The sequence below is a fragment of the Macaca fascicularis genome, chromosome 11, assembly GCF_037993035.2.
Source record: "Macaca fascicularis isolate 582-1 chromosome 11, T2T-MFA8v1.1".
Lineage (NCBI taxonomy): Eukaryota > Metazoa > Chordata > Mammalia > Primates > Cercopithecidae > Macaca > Macaca fascicularis.
In genome coordinates, this window is record NC_088385.1 from 79495831 (window position 1) to 79519148 (window position 23318).

General features: G+C 33.6%; 1 protein-coding gene across 1 annotated transcript in view; it reads left to right on the plus strand.

Moving 5' to 3' along the window:
- Positions 1-20707, plus strand: part of TRHDE (thyrotropin releasing hormone degrading enzyme) — a 417970-nt gene extending 397263 nt beyond the window's left edge. Inside the window, exons 16-19 of the mRNA XM_005571555.5 lie at positions 7641-7808; positions 8343-8483; positions 12125-12206; positions 18157-20707. Coding sequence (XP_005571612.1) covers positions 7641-7808; positions 8343-8483; positions 12125-12206; positions 18157-18300 — 535 coding nt within the window. The 3' untranslated portion in view covers positions 18301-20707. The remainder of the gene's footprint in view (positions 1-7640; positions 7809-8342; positions 8484-12124; positions 12207-18156) is intronic.
- The last annotated feature ends 2611 nt before the right edge of the window (positions 20708-23318 follow it).

Below are 23318 nucleotides of genomic sequence, written 5' to 3' on the forward strand. Positions count from 1 at the left end.
AGGTAATGAAGCTGAAGTACACAATAACTTAACTGAAAATCTACTATTAATAGAAGGGTTAAACAGCAGATCCGATTCATGAAGATGGATTGATCAGCAACCTTAAAGACAAGTATTTAAAAATTTACTTAGAAGGGCAAAAATGTAAAATAATGAAAAGAAGTTAAGAAAGCTTAAGGGACTTTTGGGATACCAGCAAGTGAACCAATATATACATCATGGAAGTCCAAGAAGCAGAAAATACAATGACTAGAGAGCTCTTTCAAAGATATAATGGCTGAAAACTTCACAAATCTAGAGAAGGAAATGGACATTCAGAAGCAAAAAGCCCAAGCACCCCAAAGAAAGTGACCTTAAGGAAATGTACACCAATACACATTATAATCCAAGTGGCAAAAGTATAAAAGAGAATTTTGAAAACAACAAAAGGAAGGTGACTTGGCACTTGCTAAGGAACAGTTGTAGAAATATCAAAAGATTTTTCAGCAGAAATCTTGTAAGCTAGAAGGAAGTGGAATGATATATTCAAAATGCTGAAAGGAAAAAGAAAATTGTCAAGCAAGAATATTATACAAGCAATAATGTCATTTACAAATAAAAGAAAAATAATGATTTTCTCAAACAAAAGTTAAGTGAGGTCATCACCAGCAGACTTGCCTTAAAAGAAATGCTAAAGGAAATTATTCAAGTTGAAATAAAAGGATGCTAAACAGCAACAAAATAGCCTAAGAAAGTATGAAGCTCATTGGTAAAAATCAACATATAGATAAATACAAACACTTTATTACTGTAATGGTGGTGGGTAAATAATTTTTAATTCTAGTATAAAATTTAAATGACAGAAGTATTAAAATCAGTATGACTAAAACATATTAAAAGGTACACAATATGAATAGATACAAATTGTGAAAACAATAACAGTGTGAGGACAGGAGTTAAACTGTGGAGTTTTTGTGTGCGTTTACGCTTAAGTTGTTATCAGCTTAAAATAGACTGTTATATGTATACATCAAGGTAAGCACACTAATAAAGCCACAGAAGTTACACAAAAGAGAGGGAAAAACAAATCACAGCATATCAATATAAAAATTCAAAGAAAGGAACATGGCAAGTGAGACAAAGACAGGAAAAAAAAACTACGAGACCAATAGAAAACAATTTTGTTAAAATGACAAAAACAAATTCTCCTCTATCAATATTACTATAGATATAAATGGATTAAACTTCCCAATAAAAAAAAAGTGGCTGAATGTATTAACAAAGCAAGACCTAACTGTGTAGTGTCTATAAAAGTCTCACTTTAGCTTTAAGGACACATATAGGCTGAGAGTGAAGGGATGGAAAAAGATACTCTGTGCAAATGGAAAACTAGAAGAAAGCAGGTGTAGCTATGTTTATATCAGACAAAAAAGACTTTAAGTCAAAAGCCATCACAAAACAAAGAAGAGCACTATATTATAATAAAAGTGTCAAACCACTGGAAAGATATGACGAATTATAAACATATATACATTCAACATTAGAGCACCTAAATATATAAAGCCAATATTGACAGAACTGAAGGGAGAAATAAAAAGCATTAAAAATAGTGGAGATTTCAGTATTCAACTTTTAATAATAAATAAAATATCCAGACAAAAGATCAATAAGGAAAGAGAGGGCTTACCACGCTATAAACCAAATGGACTTAACAGACATAAACAGAATATCATACCCTACGACAACAGAATATACACTCTTCTCAAGCACACTTAGAACTTTCTCCAAGTTAGATTACATGTTAGGTCGTAAAACAAGTCTTAACAAATTTAAGAAGTTTGAAATTATATCACATATTTTTACTCAACAAAATGAAGTGAAACTAGAAATCAATAGCAAAAAGAAAACGAAAAAATTACAAATATGCAGATTAAGCAAGACACGTTTGAACAACAATTGGGTCAAGAAGAAATCCAAAAGGAAAGTAAAAAGTACATCAACACAAACAAAAATGAATGCACAATGAATGCACATCGTAATGAAACTTACGGGATACAGTAAAAGCAGAACCAAGAGGGAAGTTTATTGCGATAAATACCTATATTTATAATGACCTGAAACTACCTTTACACCTCAAGGAGAGAGAAAAAGAAGGACAAACTATCCACATAGTTAGCAAAAGGGAGGAAATAACAAAGATAAGAACAGAAAAAAACAGAATAGAAAACAGAAAAACAATAGAAAAAATCAGACAAGATAAAATTGATAAATCTTAAACTAGATTAGTTTAAAAAGAGAGAAGACTCAAAAAGAGAAATGAAGGAGTAGATATTACAACTGATGCCACAGACATAAAAAGGATCAAAAGAAACTACTATGAACAATTATATGCCAACAAATGAAATAATAAAAAAAATGGACATGCTCTTACAAAATGTAGCCTATCAAGACTAACTAATGAAGAATTGGCAAGTCTGTACAGATCTATAACTGGGATGGAGATTGAAAACCAAAAACCTCTCAACAAAGAAAAACCTAGGAGTAGATGACTTCACTGAAAGGTGAATTCTACCAAACATTTAAAGAATCCTTCAATCCTGAAATTTTCAAAAGAAATTGATGAGGAACACTTCCAAACTTATTTTACCAACATCACCCTGGTAGCAAAGCCAGGCGAAGACATCACAAGAAATGAAAACTACAGGTAAATACCCCTATGCAGAAATCCTCTACAGAATGCTAGCAGCCTGAAACCAATAGTACATTAAGGGATAATACACCATGACTGGCTGGTATTTATCTCTGAGGTGCGAGGATGCTTCCACATACAAAAATCAATTACTGTTACATACCGCATTATTAGAATAAAGGATAAAAATCACATGATCATCTCAATAAATAAAAAGCACTGACAAAATTTAACATCCTTTCATGATAAAAACAAATTCTCAACAAATAAATAAGGAATAAAAGAGAAGTGCCTCAATGTAATTAAGGCCACATATGAAAAGCCTGCAGTTAACATTATATTCAATGGTGAAAAATTGAAAGCTTTTCCTCTATAACCAAGAACAAAATCAGAATACCTCCTTTAACCACTTGTTTTAAACATAATACTGGAAACCTTAGCCAGAGAAAATAGGGATGAAAAAGAAATAAAAGGCATCCTAATTTAAAAGAGAGAAGTAAAATTGTCCCTGTTTGCACAAGACATGATCTTATGTATTGAAATCCCTAAAGTCCCCACCAAAAAACTGTTAGAACTAATAAATTCAGTATATTTTCTTGATATAAAATCAACACACAAAAATCAGTAGTGTTTCTCTACACTAACAATAAACTATCTGAAAAATAACTCAGGAAAGCAATCCCATTTACAACAGCACCAAAAAATAAAATAGGCTGGGCATGGCGGCTCATGCCTGTAATCTCAACACTTTGGGAGGCCAAGGTGGGAGGATCACTTGAGGCCAGGAGTTTGATACCAACCTGGGAAACAGAGAGGGACCCCATCTCTATGAAAAAAATATATATATAAATAAACTTTCAAAAGAATAATAGAAATAAGCTGAACTAAGGAAGTGAAAAATGTGTGTACTAAAATCCATAAAACATAGATGAAAGAAAATAAGACAAATGGAAAGCCATCTGATGTTCATGGATTGGAAGAATTAATATTTTAAAATTGTAATACTATCCAAAGCAATCTACAGATTCAATGCAATTTCTATCAAAATTCCAATGACATTTAAAAAATTCTATAATTCAGATGGAACCACAAAAGACTACTTTAATAGCCAAACCTATCTTGAGAAAGGAGAACAGTGCTAGAGAAATCATACTTGCTAATTTTAAAATATATTACAGGCCAGGCGCGGTGGCTCAAGCCTGTAATCCCAGTACTTTGGGAGGCCGAGGCGGGTGGATCACAAAGTCAGGAGATCGAGACCATCCTGGCTAACATGGTGAAACCCCGTCTCTACTAAAAATACAAAAAACTAGCCGGGCGTGGTGGCGGGCGCCTGTAGTCCCAGCTACTCGGAGGCTGAGGCAGGAGAATGGCCTAAACCCGGGAGGCGGAGCTTGCAGTGAGCCGAGATCGCACCACTGCACTCCAGCCTGGGTGACAGAGCGAGACTCCGTCTCAAAAAAAAAAAAAAAAAAATTACAAAGCTACAGTGGTCAAAATAATATGGTACTATAATAAAGACAGACATATACACCAGTTAAACAGAATATAAAGCCAAAAATAAATTCACAAATATATGCTGAACTGCTCTTCAACAATGGGCGACAAATATACACAATAGGAAGATTATGATAGTCTTTTCAACAAATTGTTCTGGGAAAGCTGGATATCCACATGTAAAAGAAATAATGAAATTGGACCTTTGTTATATACCAGACACAAAAATCAATTCAAAATGAATTAAAGACTTAAATGGGATCCCAAACTGTAAACTTCTTAAAGAAATCATAGGGGAAAACTTCATGACATTGATCTTGGCAATGATTTCACGGATATGACATCAAAAGCATAGGCAGCATAAAAATAAATTGTGGAATTGCATCAAACTAAAAAGCACAGCAAAGGGAACAATCTACAAAAGTAAAAAGGCAACCTACAGAATGGGGAAAATATTTGCAAACCATATACCTGAAAAAGGGTTTATCTCCAAAATATATAAGACACTCCTTCAACTCAACAGCAAAACTATATACACATATATAGGTTTTTTGTTTTGTTTTGTTTTTGAAATGGTGCCTTTCTCTTATTGCCCAGGCTGGAGTGCTGTGGCGCCATCTAGGCTCAGTGCAAGCTCCGCCTGCCGGGTTCACGCCATTCTCCTGCCTCAGCCTCCTGAGTAGCTGGGACTATAGGTGCCCGCCACCACACGCCTGGATAATTTTTTGTATTTTTAGTAGAGACAGGGTTTCACCGTGTTAGCAAGGATGGTCTCGATCTCCTGACCTCGTGATCCGCCTGCCTCGGCCTCCCAAAGTGCTGGAATTACAGGCATGAGCCACTGCGTCCGGCTGCAAAACAATATTAATCTGATTACAAAAAGGGGTAAGGATTTGAAAAGTCTTTTCTCCCCAGATGACACAGACATGGCCAACAGGTATATGAAAAAAAGTCACTAATCACCAGGAAAATGCAAATCAAAATCACAATGAAATATCACCTCACACTCAGGATAACTATTATCAAAAAACAAAACACAGCAAATGTTGTCAAGGTTGTGGAGAAATCAATACCCCTCCACACTGCTGATGGAAATGCAAAATAGTGCAGCTGCTATGGTAAACAGTATGGAATGTTCTCAAAAAACTAAAAATAGAACTACAATATAATCCAGCATCTCATTTGTGTATATTTATCTAAAAGAATTGAAATCAAGATATCAAAAACATATTAGCATTCCCAAGTTTGTTACAGCAATATTCACATTAGCCATGATGTGGAAACAATGTAAATGTTCAACAGATGGATGGGTAAAGGAAATGTAGTGTATACATACGATGAAATACTATTCAGCCTTTACAAAGAAGGACGTTTTTCAATATTGACAATATTGATGAACCTGGAGGACTTTATGCTCAGTGAAAGAGACAGTCACAGAAAGACAGATAGGATTCCACTTATATGAGATATTTTAAAAAGTGAAGCTTATGAAATTAAAGAGTGGAATGATGGTTGCCAGGGGCTGGGTACTTTTACAGGTAACTGTAGTATATGGCACCGGTATAGTATGTGGTACTCAAGTGCTTTCCAGGCAACATAGTTTAGTGTATTCTGTTACATATTTTTCTATATTTCTACGTGCCTTTTCTTCTTGAACATTGATATTGGAGGTTGGTTCTATACGTGATAAAAATCCTGACTTAAGGGGCTTTATCCCTATATTCTCTCTGGTATATTGACAGCTTAATAAATATATCTTAGAAAGTAAACTGTTACTATAATATCATGCTTAACATTGAGGAAATGTACATTGATTGGTGGGTTAGTGATTTCACTAGATATTTTATTGATTTTTTCTTGCAAGTTTTTATTCACTCTTTTGGCAAAAGTAGGGCAATAATGCAGTGTTGTGCTCTGCAGCCTGTAATATATGGAGGAAAAGACCCACCCTTTTTTATAGCTGTTGATTTAAGTTATTAAAGATGGAGGCATCTCTGTAATCTTAACCAGAACTGAGCACATCCTTCAAAATGTGGTGACAATGCCTTCCTTAGTGATTTCAGGGATGCCCTGTGTCAAGCTGGTCATAAACACAGCAGAGAGAACATGTCACCAGTAATTGAGAAGGCTTTTGTTAGTACTTTCCACAGGGCTTGCAGGGCTGAGATGGAAAACAAGAGAAAGATGTGAAGCTCTTTAATGGTTTATTCTATGTCTGTATTCCTTTTGTTTCATTAAAAACAAATCAAACAAAATGCTTTCTAATGCCACAAAGCAAAAGGGCTTCAGTTAACCAAATTAAAGTAACTTTTCCCCAAATACTTTATTTGTTGAAAAAGACAGAATAAGTTTAGCCTTTTCTGGGAACATGAATTTTGTATGATACTTTCTTAGAATTCTACACACCTGGTATAGTGCCACAATATCCTGATTGTAGCCCTTCTTAGCTGCTTAACAAAATGAGATTCAGATTATCTTACTGGCAGTCATTCACACAATTCTTCCTGTTCTCCAAATACTCCTTTAATCATAACAGTATTTTAATCATCAAGGTCCTAAATCTTTAAAAGGCATTGTTTGCTTTTGCTATCCAGAAAAAGCAGTATATAACTGCCACATTCAAATTATTAATGAGCTGTTTGATAGTAGATGAGTGAATGTTGAAAAAAAGCAAAATTAAATTTTGAAACCTTAAAAAAAAGTATTGGAGCATTTTTCAGAGAAGCATATTAAAAAGTCAGTAAATGTAGGGTACATACCAAAACTTAAAGAAATAATATTTAGTAAGAAAAATCACTCTGACAAAGTAGGGATGAAAATTTAAAACTTATGAATAGCCAAGTCTAATTAAATTTACTGTTTCCCACTATAATATTGCATTTCAGATCAAAGTCAAATTTTAGTATATTTTAAGTTATTTTATAAACATAAGAAAAAATAACTTTCTACTTATGTTTTGGTATCTGTTTATTACCTATATTTATAATCTTCTAGGTCTCCAAAATTTGGAGAGTTGCTTGAGAAAATTACTTATGAAGTTATCTAAGAATTTAAGAGAAAATGTTTCTGTTCTATCCAGATTAATTAGTCTCCTCAGCTGGTACTTTCTTGACATTCTTGGGTCTACCAATTATGAGAGCAAAATCTTTGTGTAATAAACATATTAAAGTTGGTGAAAAGATAAAGTGCCTTATTTTCATGGGTTTATGAAGCCTTTATGTTACTATTTTTGTTTAAGTATAGTAAAGAGTAGAAATAATAATTATGTTCAAAACTACCTTTGAATAAAATACATTATTCATTCAGTGAGAAATATTTTGAAAATATTATTACTATGTAGTATTCTGTTTCAGGTAAAATCTAATTAGCAAAATAATCTTTTAAAAAACTGACTGTAGTAAAGCAAAATCTGTCTTTATTTTCAATACTGTTAAGCTTTTAATTAATAGAAAACCACCATGGGTTGCTTCTTTAGAATACCACTAAATGTTAGAGACATCGTATACTGTACAGGAGTGTCACTACTGGATGAGGATGTCTGGGAATTCATATGGATGAAATTCCATTCCACCACAGCAGTTTCTGAGAAGAAAATATTATTGGAAGCCTTAACTTGCAGTGATGACAGAAATTTATTAAATAGGTAAGTCAACTGATTTTCTAAATTTGTTTCTGTAACAAAAGTATTCTGTGTTAATCAAATTGCTCTGAAATTGCTTTTATTTACTTGAATATATGTTAGTTATTTTAAAATACATCTTCCTAAAGGTGAGAAAAACTGCCATGTTAAAGACTAAAGCTACTTGATTTCAGAGGTTATATCTTTTAATGACTAATTATTTTATATAATTTATATATGTTTAAGAAAATATTTCATTATAAAAGGAAGTGCTTAGTATAAAGAGTTTTAAAGGAGAATTTGCATCATCAAACCGGAATTGTGATTTGTCCTTCCACAAGATTTTTTTAGAGTTTAATGTTTTTAATTAAAATACCATGAGTTTGATCCTCTCTCTTTTATAAACGAATGTGTTCTATTTATAAATTTGCATTATTAAAGATTGCACTAGACTATTCTTTTGAAGAATATGACAAACTAGGTCCTAAAATTTTAGTAAGATTATAAAAATGTTTAAGTTATTGGACTAAAAATTTTTACAAAATTCTATCTTTGTAGGCTTCTAAATCTGTCACTGAATTCTGAGGTGGTGCTGGATCAAGATGCAATTGATGTCATAATCCATGTAGCTCGAAATCCACATGGCCGAGACCTTGCCTGGAAGTTTTTCAGAGATAAATGGAAGATACTAAATACCAGGTAGACATAAGAATTCTTACTTGAATGAGTAAATTAAAGCTGAAATATGAAGAATAAAGGCCCAAGTTTTGTATTAAAGCTAAGGTCCATGCAATAGGATTAGATTTTAAAATACTCAACCAAGACGAATGTTGCCACTCCTGTGAAACTCAAAATTACTTTTTAAATTCTATAATATATTTCCTTTATTAAAATTGATAACCTTAATTAATTATATGTGCAAACATTTGGAGTAAAAAAGGTTTAGCTCAGCAACTTTCCTGGAAAATCTATCAAACTGTCCAAAGTTGAAGACACTGTATCATAAAACCCCTATATCTTGAATATGTTATAGAAATGATTTATAAATACAGTGCTATTATAAAAATAAAACTTTAATTACTTCCGTATAATTGTTTTAAATTTTCTTTAAATATAAATATCTTAAAATACCTGAATAAAACCATGATATAGAGAAGTAATATTAATCATTTGAATCATTGTATAATTCCATTTGCAGTAAAATTTATTCCCAGGACATCTTGTTTCATGGTTAGAATTCTTTAGCCTCAACTTTATAAGATATTTCATTATGCATTTAAATATATTATAATACACGCTAATTTATTACTCTGATCATCTCTATGGCCTATTAAAATTCAATTTATTATAGAGCGTGTAAATGCTGCTTTTTTTTTTTAACTTCAATGATCCCAGACAGTACGCAGACCTATTGTTCTGTCTCTGAAAAGCTAGTGTGCAATCTTTATTATTTTTAAGCATACCTTCATCAGTTGCCCTGGTATAATAAGTTCAATTAGAATGGCTGTGTCATATTAAAACCCTCTATCCTTAGGTATTTCATTGTGAAAAAACACTGATATTTCTATAAGACACTTTGACTTTTAATATTTTCAGCTCAGCTCTTGTAATAGTTGGGCGATTAAAGCTTGCTTTGCTTTTGTGCATATAATAGAGCGAATAGTCAGACACTTAAGGTAAAATTAATGTATACAAACATCTAACTTAAAAGAATATCACCAATACACAGTTTCTTTAGAGAGTGGTTTTGTAAGTCAGAGTTCAGGGCAATGCAATTATAGGCATATATAGTTTATTTCCTACCAAAAAATGCTTGGTTCCTGATATGCTTATTTTGTCTCACTGAATCCATGATCTCCATCCTATCCAAAAATACAATGGTGTTTACATTGACAAATAGGAGCATAATCTTCATGGGCTTCTGCTCCTCTGTCGATTTTTTGAATGCTGGCATTCACGGAGCTCTGTTGAAGGCACCCTTGTTCTCACTCTACAAGTTCTTCTTGATTTTAGATGTCTTCTACTCTCATGGTTTCAATTACTCCCAAATCTGTATCTCTAATTCAGACATTGTCCCTACCTTTCTCCCTGTAATGGATTATTGCCCATCGAGGTTGCCTTTATGAGTGTGCCTGCAAAGCTAAATCCATGATTTTTCTCTTATCCTCCTTTTCGCAGTAAATCTTGTGGCCATCCACCAATTGCTCAAGCCCAGCATCTGGAAGTCTAACAGTCGTCCCCTTTTCTCTTGTCATATATAACAATTAGACTTTAGGTTGTGTCAATTGAGCAGTTCCTAAAGTTTGTTGAATTCTTCCTCTCTTTTTTTGCGATGACTTCCCTAGTGCAGGTTCTCATCTCTTCCCAGTACTCTTAAAATAACAGCCTTCTGTCTCACTGCCTCTATAATTACACAAACACACTTTAGCCTCTTCCCTTTATCCCAAGAATCTTTCAGAAAAGCAAATGGGATATTTCCCTGCTATAAAACTTTCTAAGTGAGATTTGTAATCTAAGCTCCTTAATATGTCCTCTGCATATTTTCTCAGCGTCTTGTTCTTCAATCCCCAGGCTCACAATGTATCAGTGTATGGACTATTTTTTTTTTTTTTTTTTTCCCCTGAGACAGGGTCTCACTCTGTCACCCAGGCTGGAGTGCAGTGGCACAATCACAGCTCTTTGCAGCCTTGACCTCCTGAGCTCAGGTGATCCTTCCACTTCAGTCTCCTGAGTAGCTAGGACTACATACATACACCACCACGCCTGGCTTTTTTCTATTTTTTGTATAGACAAGGTTTCCCCATGTTGCCCAGGCTGGTCTCGAACTCCTGAGCTGAAGCAATCCACCTGCCTTGGCTTCCCAAAAGTGCTGGGATCATAGGCGTGAACCATCGTCTTGGCCTGTATGCACTGTTAATATCAAACTGCTTGTAGTTGTCTGCACAAACCATGTCTTTTCACATCTCTTTGTTTATGTTCATCTTTTGCCTAAAATTACATTCTTCCCTGTTGCTCATAACTACTCCATGGTCAATCTGGATGCCATTACCTCCCAGAAGCCATTCCAAGACCCTACAGATAAAGAGATCCTCTCTGAGCACTGTGTATAATTTTATCACCACCTCATTTAGCCACAATACATGGAAATTATTTGATTACATGTCAAACTCTTCAACTAGATAGTATAATACCTTCAAGGGACAAACTGTACCTTATTATTATCGTCACAGGACAATATAAGTAAAAGCAACTAATACCTCTTTAGAAAAAAAAATATTATTTGCTTGGATAGTTGGACAATTTTGTACCCACATACTGATTGAAAGTGATCACTTTTATTATTATTGAATGGCTATTTGCTTGCTTTTACCTAGCTAATTTTTTTTTTTTTCTGTGGAATAGTTCAATGGTAGAATTATAATAAATCTCAGTGGTCATCTAGTTCAGCCTTCTCATTTTATAGATGAGAGAACTAAATTCTACAGAAGCTAAATTAAATCTTATATCAGATACTTAAGATCCCACAAGTTACGGAAGCATTAGAAAACCTCTTGTAACAGTGTGTAGATCCTTGTCTTTAAAAATCCAGAGTCTTGTTTTTATTGTACTTACCTTAGTTCTAAAAGTATGATGACCTGTGATAGGTATCCTTAGCATAGTAGGGACAAATCAGTAAAATGAGAATTCTTTTCAATTCACTGACACAAGTTGTTCCTTGCCTTGGGTGAAAAGTCAAGTAACTGTGTTTGTGGTACAAGGATTAGGCAATCCAAATGAACAAGTAGATGTTATACTTTAATGTACCCATGAAAAAGCTAATATTTTGGAGAGCATTTTGGAGAATGCATTTTGCCTCAGTTGGTAAGAATAAAATATGAAAATGCCAGTGTCAATTATGACTAATCATACCAAAGGATCTGACAGTGCCCAAGTTGATCCTGCAGCTCCTCTTGCCTTTGTTGGAATCATTTTCCCTTCCAGTGAGCTAGGTTGCTTTGTGATTGAAAGTTTTAAAAGATTTTGTTCTCAGGCCTTGCCTTGGAAATATACTGTTAATCCCTAAATCCAGTTATAGAGGGCTCCTTTAAAAAATTCGCTACAACTCAGACTTCTCTGAAACACTGTGAGCCATATTAGGTGGGAACTGATGATATCCCATAGCCATAACTGTCTGTCCGTCCCCAAATCCCTAGAGAAATGGACTTGAGTGCTCAGAGATCTGGCCGTCTCTGACAACATTGATCAAATGGAACCCTTGAGAAGAACTCTACAAAATCTTTATAGTAATATTTTTGTGATTACTACCTGCATTAACATTGAGATTCTTTTTTTCTTTTGAGGTACGGAGAAGCATTGTTTATGAATTCCAAACTTATCAGTGGTGTCACAGAATTTCTTAACACTGAAGGTGAACTCAAAGAGGTAAATATTTTAAGATAAGGTCTAATTATTTTCTTTTCTAAACATTTGAAATTATGCATTTACTTCAGTCATTTCTTTCCAACAGATTCATATCCATTCCTTTTACTTACACATGCACACCCCCCCCGCACCCCCCCCCCACACACAGACACACGTTAAAGACTACTCAATTCATAATTTGCAAGGAGTATTTTTAACATATCAAACATTAAAGGCCTGCAAGAAATGGTTGAATGTAATAATTTTCAAACCTGTAGATCCACAGTCCACTTCAGAGATCATTGATCCAATCAGATATTCCTCAAATGATTCTATTAACCCACTGTAGGATTCACTAAACAACAAAACCATCCTGTTAATGACTCAGTATTTGTATAATGGACGAAGGTTGGTGTTGAGATACAGACCGTGGGTCTCACTGCTTTGTGGTCAGCCTTAAACAGACAATGGACCTACTGTACATAATAATATTGCTTTGTGCTATGTAGCCTCTTAAATGAAACAAATTCTTATGTGTAGAAAGGAGCATATCTGGTAATACATATTGAGATTAATAAATTGTTTTAAAACTGCTTGGTACAATCACAAATGAATTTCATTAATGAAAATAAACTTGATTTTTAAGGACTGGTGTCCAGATTACGGAGTATTTAACATTTCCTTACTATATTATTTCTGGTTTATTACTTTGGAAATTTAAGCCAGCTAGTTTTGTTTGTTTGTTTTGCCATTAAGTCACCTTACTAATATAGAGAGATGAGAAATGGGGAGAGGGTTAAGGAGGAAGGAAAAAATAAGCAAAATATAGACTCTTTTAATTGATTACAGTGGATCATGCTTCAAACATTGATTGCCTTTTCTCGTGCTCCTGTTCTCCATTGTAAAATATAGCTGATATTTGACATTGAGAATGATGGTTTTCTCAGTTTTCACTGACAGAATGCTTAATGCTGTGCCCCGCAGCTAATCACACTGAGCACCATTCCCTAGAAGCATCAACCCTGGCACCATCCTTAATGTCTTCTAATATTGTCCAGTTTCCTGTGATTATCCCGCGTGCACTAACTTGGATTCTTTCACACCATGAGCTAAGCTAAGCTAAGTCTCTGATTGTAATGATTTGAAATTCAGTCTTTATCCCTGCTATGTGTGTTCCCGACCCTGAAGGATTAAATTTGAACGCCCCGGAACATATTTTACTATTTTTTAAATATAGGAAGCTAAATGGAAAGGACTGTTTTCATATCCACAAAAAAACAGAAAGAAAGAACAATTAAATTAATGATTGCTTCCATTTTTCACTGTATTTAAATGAAGTACTTTTAATTTCATGATTTCACATTCAATAATCTGGGAATGAAAGACTCATTTAGTCACAACCTCTGCAGCCATTGAAGTGAGCACAAAGCAAAATCTCTCCCTCTTCTCTTCTCTTCTCTCATCCCTTCTCTATTTTTCTTCTTACTTTCCTCTAACTCTGTCTGCCTTTCATAGTTTCCTGGACTTGGTAACACCCAGGCCATGAAAAGAAAATATTTTAGACATTTAATTGCTTTTATCACATACTGACTGTTTTGTCTTACATATTTCACTGATTTATTAAATTTTTACACTTTATTTAATTGCCATTTCAGATGTTTCAAAGTGCTCCTATGATGAAGGGTATAATTTCAAAGTTGAAACTAAATTATGGCTTTTATTTCATTATCTACAAAGCAGCTAACGTCACAATGCAGTCTCTAAGTGGCATGAGGAATGAATCTCTTCACTCTGGAGTTATTTACTCTGGCTTTGCAGTTTAACAGGTGCTGCCTGGGGCTTTTTAATTCTTACATCATCTATAAGATTGAGGAACACTATTGTCAGATGGGGTGGGGGTTTTGGCTTTTATGATGATAACCTCCCTTTCTTAAATAGAAAAGGCTGAGGAGAATGCAGTTGCATTCTACCATAACCCATACACCTCATAAGCAGAAAGCCCAACGTCCTCCCTGTGGATATGGCATATTCTTATTTCTAAGGGTTTATAGATCAAAAGGGAATCAGCATCTTTATGAATTCTGAAAACTCATTCCAGATTTTAATGATCCTCATCAGCTTTAGGTGGATTCAGTAAAGACACTTACATTGTTCCATGGTTTTCTCCCAAAAACAGTATTCTAGTACCTGAAACTGGAGTTTCCTTTTAATTTTAATTGAATGGCTCTAGCAATTTGAACAATATTTCTCCATAAAGCAATCTGTCATTTATTTGATTTTAAACTAATGGAGACAATCTTCTGGAACCTCAGAGGCCCTTGCCATTTTTCCACATTAATGACCATTAACCAATCTTTTCACATGCCCATTTTTCTGCGTTTTAAACCTAACATACCTCACTGTTGTGGAGGAGCATAGATCCTGTGCATCGAAGGCATCACATTTACAGTTTTAATATTGAAGATATTAACTTTATAATAGGGCAATAGTTAATTCTATTCATTTACATAGTTACTAAGAGTATATTATGTTTTACAATCTACTCTAAAAATAATTTATCTTATGATAGGATACCCTGAAATAAGAGGAAATTTTAATGCTAAAATCTTTTTAATAGAAAAATTAACAAACATGCTTCAAAGTTTTGTGCTAAAAAGATAGGGAACACAAACAACATTGCCATTTTACTAAATGTTATTTTATAAAAGTGCCTAAACTTGCAACATTTTAAAATAAAAGCGTATCATGGTATAGTTAGAAAACAAACAAAAAAAACACTAATGATGTAGGGTCCAGCCCTACGGGACTTAGCAGGTATTCTCCTCATTTGCAGAGACTGTAAGAAATAAAGACACAAGACAAAGAGATAAGGAGAAAACAGCTGGGCCCAGGGGACCACTCCCATCAAGACACCCGCCCCCCCCCCCCCCCAAAGGCTGGGCGTGCTGATATTTATTGTATACAAGACAAGGAGGCAGGGTAGGGAGGGTGAGTCATCCAAGTGATTGATAAGGTCAAGCAATCACGTGATCATGGGACAGGGCGCCCTTCCCTTTTAGGTAGCCAAAGCAGAGACGGAAGGCAGCATATGTCAGCGTTTTCTTCTCTGCACTTATAAGAAAGATCAAAGACTGTCACTATTTCTTCCACCGCTATCTACTACGAACTTCAAAGAGGAACCAGGAGTATGGCAGGAACATGAAAGTGGACACGGAGCATGACCACTGAAGCACAGAACCACAGGGAGGGGTTTAAGCCTCCAGATGACTGCGGGCGGGCCTGGATAATATCCAGCCTCCCACAAGAAGCTGGTGGAGCAGAGTGTTCCCTGACTCCGCCAAGGAAAGGAGACTCCCTTTTGCAGTCTGCTAAGTAACGGTGCCTTCCCAGGCACTGGCATTACCACTTGAGCAAGGAGCCCTCAAGCGGCTCTTACGTGGGCGTGATAGAAGGCTCACCTCTTGCCTTCTAGGTCACTTCTCACAATGTCCCTTCGGCACCTGACCCTATGCTTGCCTGTTATTCCTAGGTTATATTAGTAATGCAACAAAGAGTAATATTAAAATCTAATGATTAATAATGTTTATACTAATGATTGATAATTGTCCATGATCATTTCTATATCTAATTTGTGTTATAACTATTCTTTATTCTAACTATTTTCTTTATTATACTGCTAAAGTTTGTGCCTTCAGTCTCTTGCCTTGGCACCTGGGTAATCCTTTGCCCACAAATGGCAGCATAAATCCTACCAGAGAGTGAAAGAAAGAAGCAAACTAGAAAGCTAACTGCCTTTCTTTTACCCCAAGCCCTCTAAAGTGAGGCAGGGGTTTGTAAGGCACTGTGAGTGTGCACTAGGGCCAGTCAGAGGCAATTCCAACCACATGTTGGATATCAGAGCTATGGAGAATTACAAGGCATAAGATCAATTAATGGCAACTGTGGAAAGAAGGCCAGATGTGTTCTGATGAATAAGTTCCTCTTAAGATGCATATGAGGCACCTCAGACTCTCTGAGCCCACAAGGGGAGTATTTACCGCACTGAAATCATGATTTAAGAAGTGAATCTCTGGAGACACACCAGTTCACATTTTCTATTGAGAGTTATTTTGCAGGATAATCCAACCTACTCTCCTTCTGTCAATAAACGTTCATATTCAAATCCATAGTTTGCCTTTGAGAAGGACTTAAGAGTTTTACTTCATGTGTTTAGGCTGGCTTGCCATCTCATAAGGAAACCAAGAGCATGCTCCACAGAGTTAAAGTTGCTAAAGGGTCATTTATGACTCTCTGGTGTATTCAGTGACTGCCTAGGAAAAAATGTAATAATTCAGAATATACTTTAAAAGGAGTATAAGCATTTTTTTATGATTGACCTATAACATGTAAATAATGCCATTACAATATCATATTTTATACTAAAACAAAATTCAAAATGAATCAAAATGTATTACTTTTTGCTTTAAGGATATAGACTGGATGAATCTGAACATAAATATATAAGTACAAATGTATTCTAATGTGAATCAGATAAAGTTTAAAATTATGAGTCAAGTACTTCCATTAGACTTCCCCTTTATATATATGTGTATCTATATTTCTATTGCCATGGCACAATGCCTGTAATATTTATTAATATTTATTAACTCCAATCCCTTTGCTTCTTCCTTTTTTCTTAATATATGTAATTTGGTCAAATGCCATATCAGTTTTAAGGACAACACCCATAATTGTTTGTAATACATTGCCTATTTTACATGTTTGTTATAAAATCACAGCGTTTTTGAAATCTTCTAAAGGATGTATCTCTGAGATACAGTTATCTATTGCTAATGCTGCTGGGCAAAGGGCTTTGTAGGAAAGCAGAGTAAAAACTCTGAGAAAACCCATCATATCGTGTAATCAAAGTAACGCTTATAAATAAACTAAGCTGCCCATGAACTAATTTCTAAAATAATTCAGAAAGTTATTACCGCATTTTAACTCCGTCCTCCACCACCATTTCTGCCTGCCCCTGAGCCAGTCTTGATACACTGCATTTCTCTCCTGGCATATCCTCCATGTGGCGCCCACCATATGATGAATCACACCCCACACTAATTACACCACATAATGTTTCTGTGTTGCAAGTTGATTTTTCACATTTGTCTATTAGCATCACAATTGTTAGTTCGTTGCCAGCTTCTTAAGATATATCAAACAGAAAGGAAAAACTTCTGGTATTTAATCTTGAAGTAAAATCTTGGAGTATTTCCAGAGTATGTGAACTCTCTAAATAAAATTTTATGTCAAAAATATGGCAAAGCATTTAAAACTTGTTACTTAAATGCTCAGATTCTCTAGCTAAATAAGACCATATCCCTCCTTTATTATTTCAAAATCTAGTTACACAGGTGATTGCCATGTCATTAATCATCCAGTTTTCATAGCACCATTGCTTTTTTCCACCAGACAATACTTTGGTATTCCTTGACATCAAAGATAATGTCAAGCCCAATATCATTCATTTGGAGAAGATGAAAAATAATTTTCTCTCTACTGACAAAATGTGAACTTTAATCCTTATATTCAGTGTTTGAGGCTACTTGGTGCATTGTATACGCATTGAAGTTAGAACTAGTCCTTGCCACAATCCCATCAACTGCTTTTAAAATAATCAATTAAATGTCTGTTTTAATATCTAATTGTGAAACATGAAGCTGAATTTGGAGCTATTTAAGTTGTAATGTCCACTCTTCTTTTTTCTGTTCCAAAATCAATTACTTCATAACTAATTGACATAATCTGTCATATTTCATTTCATTACCAAACTCACTCCACAGTATTAAATATGTCTTCTATAGTGGTTGTGGCATTTTGTTTCAAATATATTGAGTTTTTTTATTTTTTAAATAAATTCTTGTTCATGTATGTTGGACATGAGTTCATTTTAAGACAGGCAGATTTACCATTCAAAAATTTATTTTTCCAGCTCAAGAACTTCATGAAGAACTATGATGGGGTAGCTGCTGCTTCTTTCTCACGAGCTGTGGAAACTGTCGAAGCCAATGTACGCTGGAAAATGCTTTACCAAGATGAGCTTTTCCAATGGTTAGGAAAAGCTCTAAGACACTAATATATGTATCTTATAAACAATTCAACTCAGAATTTTATGAGAAGACACGTTTTTTGTGGAATGAGGAAAATGTACTACATGGAAAATGGCCAGATTTTCAGTGTTAACATGTGGGAGGAATTTTTTTTTTTTCTTTAGTTTTTAGTTTTTGGTTTTGGGGGATATTTTTTTTTCATTCATTCTGTTCTGTTTCTCTACTGGGTGTTCCTCTCTAAAGCAACTCTTGCAAGTGAAACTAGCCATGATTGCTTCAGCTGTACATTCCTTGCTGTACAGGACCAAATATGATAGTGATGCATGTTGATGTTACAGTCAATTTGGAAAAACATATTCAGAATATTCTCTGCATGGATATATGGTCCTGCCTGTGTTCCAGCATGCTTATTTCAAATGTCCAATGTTGTGTGTGAATATATGTTACATCCAGGATGGGCATTATGCAAAAGCACAAAGATTATATATGACAATCAGTGTTGCAATGAAAGAAAAACTAAAAACAGAAATGATATTCTCAATTTTGGGCAATGTGAGAAGTAAAATAGCCCTTGAAGTGATGAACATCACTTATTTCAGCACTTGGATTGTCTGGCAATGATTACTGTGTTGCTAACTCATTTTCTTTGAGTTAAAGCTGTGTATACATTTTAAAAGGCATATAGATAGTGTATACATATGTATATGTACATAGGGAAGCCCCGTATGTATATAGTATGTTGTACACTGCACATGTACAAAGAATGTCTTCAGATCAAAGAAAATTTATCTCTTTTTATAAACTTAAGGACAGTTGCAAAAGGCTTCAAGGAATTTATCTCAACATTATTCTTTCTATGTCCTGACTAAATTTCTCAACTGTTAAGAATTTTTCATCTACTTCTTGAACAGTGGTCTATTCTACTACATGAAGATGAATACAAACAAAATTTTTGTATAAACTAACCACTCTTCCAGTTCTCCTGTGACAGCCTTACATATAGATTCTGCCATCATTTTTGTCAGAGTTCCTTTTGCATGAAACAATTATGTAAACTTATAATTATTAGTGCTGAAAAACAATTTATTTTCCATCTTGTTTTCCTACCTTATGTTGAGTAGTTCAGAGAGTTAAACATTCTCTGAGTGTTGGTTTTTAAGTCTGTTTTGTTCTAATCCTCCATTAAGCAAGCATACCTCAAGTGGGTCTATTAGCATTTAATGACCTTTTATGCCAGTTGTGCCATCCCTTAAGATGAAAAGTTCCTTTTCTTGTGTTAATGTGCAAAGCTTTTCTTTTGACACTGACAATTGTGTTCTACCTGGGAATTTTGAATAGCCATTTTCATGGCTGTGTGTTATGTAACACAAATGTTTTTAAATGGTATTCTCACCCAGTAGGCCAGCTTTCCAAACATTGCTTAGATGCTTCAAAATTAGCATATTTTAAGTTTACCAGTATAAAATAACAATGCAACTACTTTACATAGCCAAATGTTTGTAAATCACTTCTTATTTTCCTGAGGAGGTTTTTCACTCCTCCAAATCTTACAAATCATTGAAAGAAATATATTCTAACAGTACTCACTGAATAGTGAAAATAATTAGACATTTTAGAAATCAGAGCCATAGAATTATTTTAAATTAGTAGAAAAGAAGAGCTATTTCCTAATCTACAAAGTACCACCTAAAATTGAATTTTATCATATAAGCAAGTAATACCTATTAGTCATATCTAAATTTTTCAGCACTTCATTCAATTAAAATATATGAATTTTAAATATTTTACATGATGTGAATAGGCATGATAATACTTAGTATAAAATCTAAACTTTTTCCACTTATCAGAAGTGATAAAATCCAGTTACTACATATCACATTTACAAAATCCTTAATTAAATGGGTAACTTTTAAAACATAACAGTAATAAATATCACACTGCAATGCAGGTCCCAAATATGTGCTATGTCACCACTGAATCTATGTAATAGATAAGAAAAAATTATAGGTGGATGTCTTGCTTTGTGTCATGAATTACTAAAACCTCTTAGTAGTTGTGGTATATTTTTGAGTAAAATTACCATTTCCAGATTTAAGTTTGAAGGGCTTTTATAGTTGTATTTTCCTCCCCACTGTTAATAATCATAATCCTTTTTCAGTATTTTAGTGGCCTTGAACAACTGGTTTATCTACAATCTCAAATTCTAACTGTATAATTATGTGCAATGTTCAATACCTCATATAATACTTGTTCAACAGTATAGTGGTATCAGTGGCATTAAGATGGTGTTTTTGTTCTACATATTTTTCAATAATTTATTCTTTCTAATGTTGAAACTATATCAGGCTTTACCGGTTTTTTTAGTTGTTTAAATAAGTAATATTTTCAAAATAATAAAATAACCAATGATATCTCTTGGAATAATCTGTAAAATGTAGTTATAAAATTCTATTTTCTACTTAGAGTTTTTATCTTTTCTTTTTTGTCAGTTTTACAAGTTATATATATGCATGAAATAACAAACTGTTGAAAGTGTCCAACCTCCAGCCATAGCAATTTGCTGCGCCAATATATGTACAAAACAAGTAGTTTCAATTAGAAAGGGCAACATTATTTATCACATCGAGTATTAAACATTTCCAGGTAACTTGTAAATAAAAAGATTTCTCCATTTTTACACATTTTTTTCTTAAAATTTTTCTATAATCTTTGAAGTTTCTAAAATATACAATCTCAACCTCTAAGGCTAATATGTACAATACTAGGTCTATTCTTGAGTTTCAATAACATGTATTTTAGTTGGGTCATAAACTCACATTAGTTTATATAGTCTCCAGAACAATTATATCATAGGACTGAGATTTTTGTGATAGTATTATTTACAAATATTATAACTATAATATCTTGTGAGGGTATTATTAAGATGATGCCATGTATTGATAAAATGCATTGCTTTCTCAAAGAACTGTTTCACATTTTGTTTTATTTGACTTATCACAAAAACATAATAAATGTTGTTAGCCCTAATATTCTGATGAGAAAACTGGGGCTCAGGTAGCAACATGAGCTATTTAAAACTTCAAAATGGGGCTGGGCACAGTGGCTCATGCCTGTAATCCCAGCACTTTGGGAGGTCGAGGGTGGGAGGATCGCTTGAGCCCAGGCATTGGAGACCAGCCTGGGCAACATATTGAGACCCCATTTCTATGAAAATAAAAATGAAAACTTAGCCAGGCATGGTAGTGTGTACCTATTGTCCCAGCTACCAGGGAGGCCGAGGTGGCGGAATCATTGAAGTCCAAAAGTTCAGTGCTCTAGTGAGCTATGATCACTTTACTCCAGCCTGGGTGACAAAGTGAGAACCTGTCTCTAAAAAAATAAAATAAAATCACAATGTTGTTATTTTGGGAGCCAATATGATAACCTACATCTATCACAACATCATTCCCCACTAAAATATAAATATATGTTGATAATATCTCTATCCATTGCATTAGTCAGAGATTTTCCAAATACTAGACCAGCATCAAAATACACAATTAAATATATTTACAATAATTACATTGTTAACTTTTGCATTTCTAATTTGCAGGATGTTAAACAACTGGATGAAATGTTATGATTCAATTTGGTCAGTATAAGTAATCAAATATTGGGATAAAGAATTTAATTCATTAGTTTATTAATTATATTTCCTGTCTTTTACTGAACATTGTTTAAACATAACCTTAAAGTACTGATAATTTGCTTAATTTTCAACACAAATTTATCTGATAAATTCTGTCTGTGGTAACAGATGGTCAGAATGCAGATAATTGTGTGCATCTAAATCAGTAAAAATAATATTTGATAAAATGTCTATAAATCTATGCAGACTAAGTTTTGAAAAACAATGCAATTTTAGTACTACTGGATTAGATGCAGTAAAGGAATCCCTAAGGAAGTTTACAGTAATACATTTAATTAAAATCTACTGGCAATTAGAATTTTAAGGAATTCTTTTCTAAGAAGTTGGAGAACCTAAAATAGCTTGCTTATTCTCCTGGGTACTCTCATGAAGTAACCGTGTACACCTAATAAAGAAGTAGTAAAAGCACATATAATGAAAACTAATTCTTACAACTGATTTTTTTCATTATCAGAGATCATAGCTAAATTATCATTTGACACTAATAGCTATATATTGATACAATATATAACTATACTTAAAGAAATATTTATTGAGCATCTTTTATTTCACAAGGCACCTAGAGAGGGAAAGGAATACAGAGATGAAAATGGCCTGAAGGAATGAATTCATATCACAATAAATGAAAAAGAAAAAGAAATAATGAACCGGGGGAAAGAGGGCAACAGGAAAAATAATTCCTTGCTACAGAGAGGGAAGTAAATCATTTTTAGGTATACATAATATTATACAACTATTTTTGTACACTAGTTCTCAAAACTTTTACGATACTTAGTATAATTTTAATTGTTTGATTTCCTAGTGCTCAATTGTGTTTTACAGAAATAGGTTACATTTTGAAATTATAATCAAATAATAGAGTTTAAACTCTAATAATTGTAATATAAATTGAGATGGAATTTATCCTTAAGAAAAGCTGTTTGAACAATTTAGTAGTATTAATAAGTTGCAGGAATACTTTAATCTACTTATGAAAAAGTAGTTCAAGTTTTCTAAAATGGTTTCAGCATACTATCGATATCTCACAATGTGTTAATTTTAAGTTAATTATATATTCTTTAAAGCAGATTAAATAATACTCATCCTAAGCAATAATTTGTTGAAATTAGTATATGTGAACTTATGAAAAAATGTTCTTGTAAATTATTCTAGAATCCTAAATTTTAATTATATAAGAACAATCTTTTGTTCAATTGATTTGAACTAATGAAGAAGTTTTTTAAGAAATTAGTATTTTATTTAATGTGATATAGATTCAGGAAAAGTCTAACAAAAATGTATTTCAGTAGTTTTTATTTTTTATTTTGTGAAATTTTATTTTAAAGTTTAGATAAGGAAAGTTTTCAAACTGTCTTA